We start from the raw sequence: 4,603 nt of genomic DNA, 5'->3' as shown, positions 1-4,603 counted from the left end.
ATGGTTCGTAAATCTGCATTCCCCTGCTTTTAGCAACTTTTTTCTGTAAAAACATGCTAATTGGTATTTTAAAATGTTTAATAGGCGGGGTTGAGGCCAGTGTGTGAATTCATGACGTTCAACTTCTCCATGCAAGCGATCGATCAGGTTATAAACTCCGCCGCCAAGACGTGTTACATGTCCTCAGGTTCCATCGCCGTGCCCATCGTCTTCCGGGGCCCCAACGGGGCGTCCGCCGGAGTCGCTGCTCAGCACTCGCAGTGCTTCGCGGCCTGGTACGGGCACTGCCCGGGCCTGAAAGTTGTTAGTCCCTGGAGCTCAGAAGATGCCAAAGGTCTCCTGAAAGCATCAATCCGGGATGACAATCCAGGTGAACGCAGGCAGATCATGGCAGTACTCAATCCTGAAAAGAACATCTGTTTTCCCCTCCTGCCCCATTTAAAACAAACAAAAAAAAGACTGTTAAACCCTAAAACCCTTAAGGTTGCTTTACTGCAGCTTTAGGGTACTGACAAAGGCACAGAAGTATTTATTCTTTTCTGAACAGTCACTTGCCTTGCTAGCACTAGACTAATTTTGTTCTCTTGCCAGCTACATATCTTTAGTGGTGGTTTGGTAACAATCAGGAAACTTAGAAGCATTTATGAATCTATTGTAAAGGGGTTAAAAAGGGTGAAGATGAGTCAGGAGGAGTTCCTGCATATACAGTGTTTATATAACTCATTTTTACAGATTTTGCAGTTCAGATGATAAATTCAGAGTGTCGTTAATTAAAAGCAGGGCAACCTTTGTCTTTATTTTTCACAAAAGCACGTGCAAAATTTAAGACCTTCTTACCAACATACTCCAGTCCTTGTTGCCGTGGTGGGGTTGGTATCCTGAGGTAGTCTGCTGCAGGGCTGTTAATCATCGGTGCATCCTGTGCCTGCAGATGGACAAGTTAATCCAAGTATTTTTTCTTCTAGTTGTGATGCTGGAAAACGAATTGCTGTACGGTGTTCCCTTTGAAGTGTCTGAACAGGCACAGTCAAAGGATTTCATTGTTCCCATTGGAAAAGCTAAAATAGAACGGCAAGGTAAGCTGAGATGCAGTTTGTTTCCTTGTTAACTGGGCCACTTGGGGACTTTTTTTTAACCTGTTAGCTCTGCAGAATACTGGTGTCACGGGGCACAGAAAAGTATTTTGAATGTTAAACATTCAAATGTCATTTTTTGTCCAGTAGTATACTTACTATTGTTACAGACCTGATTCTCTGTAGCTCACCTAAAACTACACCGTTCTCAAGGATTTGTTCTGTAGTGCAGAGATGGAGTAGGTGATGGCTGAAAAACGTTTTTCCTCACCTCAGTATGTAATTTTTGTCAAAAATGCACTGTAGTATTTCAGCTCATTTGCTCATAATTTACCATGGAATATTATGAATGTTTGAAAAAGATAATCTGAAAACTATATTAACTGTGTCTTCAGTCCCCTGAACTAAAGGGTAAAGTTTGTGTCTTAGCCTAGTCCTTTGGCGACTGCTTCTCATACCGTGTGTCGGTGTGGAATACTTAGCATGTCAAATAAATGTAAGGAACTTGTAAATTTACAGGAGAATCCTAACATTACCTTGAAAGAAGCCTGAGGTCTAGACAAAAGCTTTAAATCTTAAGGATAGGTTTCTTTTTTAACTTTTGTTTTGGTTCTAGGAACTCATGTTACATTAGTGTCACACTCAAGACCTGTCGGACACTGTTTGGAAGCAGCTGCTGTACTTGCCAAAGAAGGTGTAGAGTGTGAGGTGAGCGAGGTTTCTGTTGTCCCTGAAGTGGGGAAAAAAAGCAGAGGGTCTTCTCGCTCAGGCTCTGCAAAACTCGAGTGTACTAACTACAAGTGCTTATGCCTTAACAGCATGTGCATTTCATGTTGCTGCATTTGACCTTTTCATGACAAAATTAAGGCAGAACTACTAACGGTTTTCAGATTGACCCAGCTGTATGGTAAGTAGAACCATGACAGTACGTGTTAATATGGTTGTATCTCGATATAGCAAGACTCACCCATCTGGGCTTTTCCTGCAGCCACCAGAAACTGTTCTGTAAAGTCTCTGCCAGAATAAAAAGTTAGAAGTTTTATTATCTTGTCTTCAGAGTCAGAACAGATGAAAGTGCTAAAGGGCACTGTATCCAAACAGTGGCAATTGACAGGGTTAGATCACAGCAAAACTCACACAGTCCCTTTCCCCTTTTTTTTTTCCCACAGGTTATAAATCTGCGTACCATTCGACCAATGGATGTTGAAACAGTGGAAGCCAGCGTTGTAAAGACAAACCATCTTGTAACTGTAGAAGGAGGTTGGCCACAGTTTGGAGTAGGAGCTGAAATCTGTGCCAGGATCATGGAAGGTACCGAGTTTTGTAATATACATGTTGATCTCCTTCCCTAGTCTAAGTCCTGGTGACTTCTTGGTGAAGGCAAAGCCGGGGTTTTATAGCTGAGGAGCTTGAGCCCAGCTGTCTTGCTCAAGAGATTTTTAACAGCGTGGATTCAGTTTGGCTTCTGTTGCCAAGAACATATACTGGAATATTAGAGCTACAAGAACCAAATTGTTTAAATAGATTAAGATTCAGAATTGAGAGAAAACTGTAGCACATGGCAACCTGACAGCTGTCTTCTGTTTCAGGACCCGCCTTTAACTACTTGGATGCTCCAGCTGTGCGTGTTACCGGTGCAGACGTTCCTATGCCTTACGCAAAAATTTTAGAAGATAACTGCATACCTCAAGTGAAGGATATAATATTTGCAGTGAAGAAAACACTGAATATCTAAGTTGTAAATACATGTTTTAAAGGCCTGCTTTACAAGTATTAATGGTGATGGGCAAGTTGTCTGCTTAACTTCTGTTGTATAGCTACATGAACTTTTGTACAGTGGGGAAAGTATAGTGACCTCCCAGAATATTTATACGGGCCACTTCATGTAAGCAACGATGTGTTAATGCTTGTTTGTTCAACAGTACAGGTGGGTTAGTGCTGCTGTACCTGGAGAAATCCTATTGTACATTTGGAGCGAGAAAAAAAATCGCCCATTTCAGCTGGGCTTGCACTTCCTGGGAAGTGCTGTGGTAAATGGGCTGTAGCAGTGGGTCAGTGAAGAACTGAAGTGAGCGAGAGGAGTTCAGCCCCGGAATGCTGTACAGGGCTGGGAGCCCCTGGTCACAAGGCTTATTAAAGGTGAATGATCAGACTGGAGTGGATGAAGCCTTGCTTTTCAGTTCTACAGTGAAGTGCAACTCTCTGCACAAAGCGGCTCCGGAAGCCTGCGGTATGGATTAAGAAATGGCCAATGTGTTTAGCTGGAAAAGCACTCCACTCCTGCAGAAAACCTTCTGCACAAGAGCTTAAATAGAACAGCCTGATTCTCTTCAGTATGCAATGGGAAGAACTACCTAATTTTTCTTTACTAGCTGCCACCTGCAGTGATAAAAAAATATTTGCCCAGATGCTTTGTTTTTATGTTGTTTTTCTCTGTTGTTTTTTTTTTTAAAAACAAAAAACCTCATCACTCGGGCTAACAACAGCATGCTCAAACTATTGTTCTTATGGTGCAAAGCATGTTATTTTTTTTCAGACACCAGGTGTCTGGGTCTGAAGCAGCAGGTGGGAGGTTGCGTTTGAAGAGCCGGGAAACAATCGCAGCAGCCCCGGCCTTAGCTCAGGGGCTGGTCCTGGCAGGCAGGGAGAGCCCTGCTGGCCTTTGCTCAGCAGCTCCCGCTTAGGGTGAAAGCTGTCAGGAAGAGCCGGCGCAGCGTGGCTCGCTCTGCTCCCCGGGCAGGCTGCCAGAGGGGAGACACTTACCTCTGTAAGCAGAGAGAAGGGGTTGGGTCCTATTTCAGTCAAGGGCCAGAAATACCTTTCAGGGTATTCGCTTTAGCAGAAGTGCCGTTGGGTTCTCGGGAGCTCTGGCTTGCAGGTGCCATCCTGGCCAAACACACCCACCACCACACCGCTGAAGGAATTCCATTAACATTTTAATAAAAATGACCGAATATCACAGGTTACATGAAACTTTGTACAGACATTCTCTGCATAGTAACAAACACTGATGTACTTGAATTTAAAAAATGGATTATCTATAATCCTTTAAAGTGCAATTTGTTTAAGGTTTAAAATCAAAAAAGATCTTTGAATAAAGTTTAAGCTGCAGAATTAACTTGAATAAACTTTGCATTTAACTAGATCAAGAATAATATCCCGCTGCCCTATTAACTCCCATTCCAACTGTTTACTCATTTAAAAACACTTTCCCTTAGAGTTACAGGTAGGATGTCCACTTAAACAAGTTTAATGAGACAGCATTTTTATTCCACCAGCAAATATGGTGGGAATAAGATTTAATTCTCCAGTCCCCTCACCTGTGCAGTATGCTTTAAGCAGGGGGGAGGGGTTTGGATTATCTAAAATAAAACTTGCAATGCAATGCAGCAAGGATTAAGATAAGTCACAGAAGAAGTGTTGCAAAACTGAACAGGCTAAAACAACATTCTTGTAATCTGGAAAAAAAAAAAAGGTGGAATAGAGCTAGGAAAAAAAGTCATTAATTCACCATGACCATGGTCATTCCC

At 42.5% G+C, this 4,603-nt stretch overlaps 1 protein-coding gene across 1 annotated transcript; it reads left to right on the top strand.

Moving 5' to 3' along the window:
* Positions 1-84: 84 nt before the first annotated feature.
* Positions 85-3,042, top strand: PDHB (pyruvate dehydrogenase (lipoamide) beta; the record flags this gene model as incomplete). The annotated part of the gene is made up of 5 exons (XM_009865202.1): positions 85-370; positions 966-1,076; positions 1,690-1,781; positions 2,243-2,384; positions 2,663-3,042. Coding segments are annotated over 5 exons (777 nt in total), but the record flags the coding sequence as incomplete, so codon positions are not given.
* Between the last annotated feature and the right edge of the window lie 1,561 nt (positions 3,043-4,603).

The sequence above is a fragment of the Apaloderma vittatum genome, unplaced genomic scaffold (assembly GCF_000703405.1).
Source record: "Apaloderma vittatum isolate BGI_N311 unplaced genomic scaffold, ASM70340v1 scaffold43542, whole genome shotgun sequence".
NCBI lineage: Eukaryota > Metazoa > Chordata > Aves > Trogoniformes > Trogonidae > Apaloderma > Apaloderma vittatum.
This window is presented reverse-complemented; position numbering and strand designations above follow the sequence as displayed.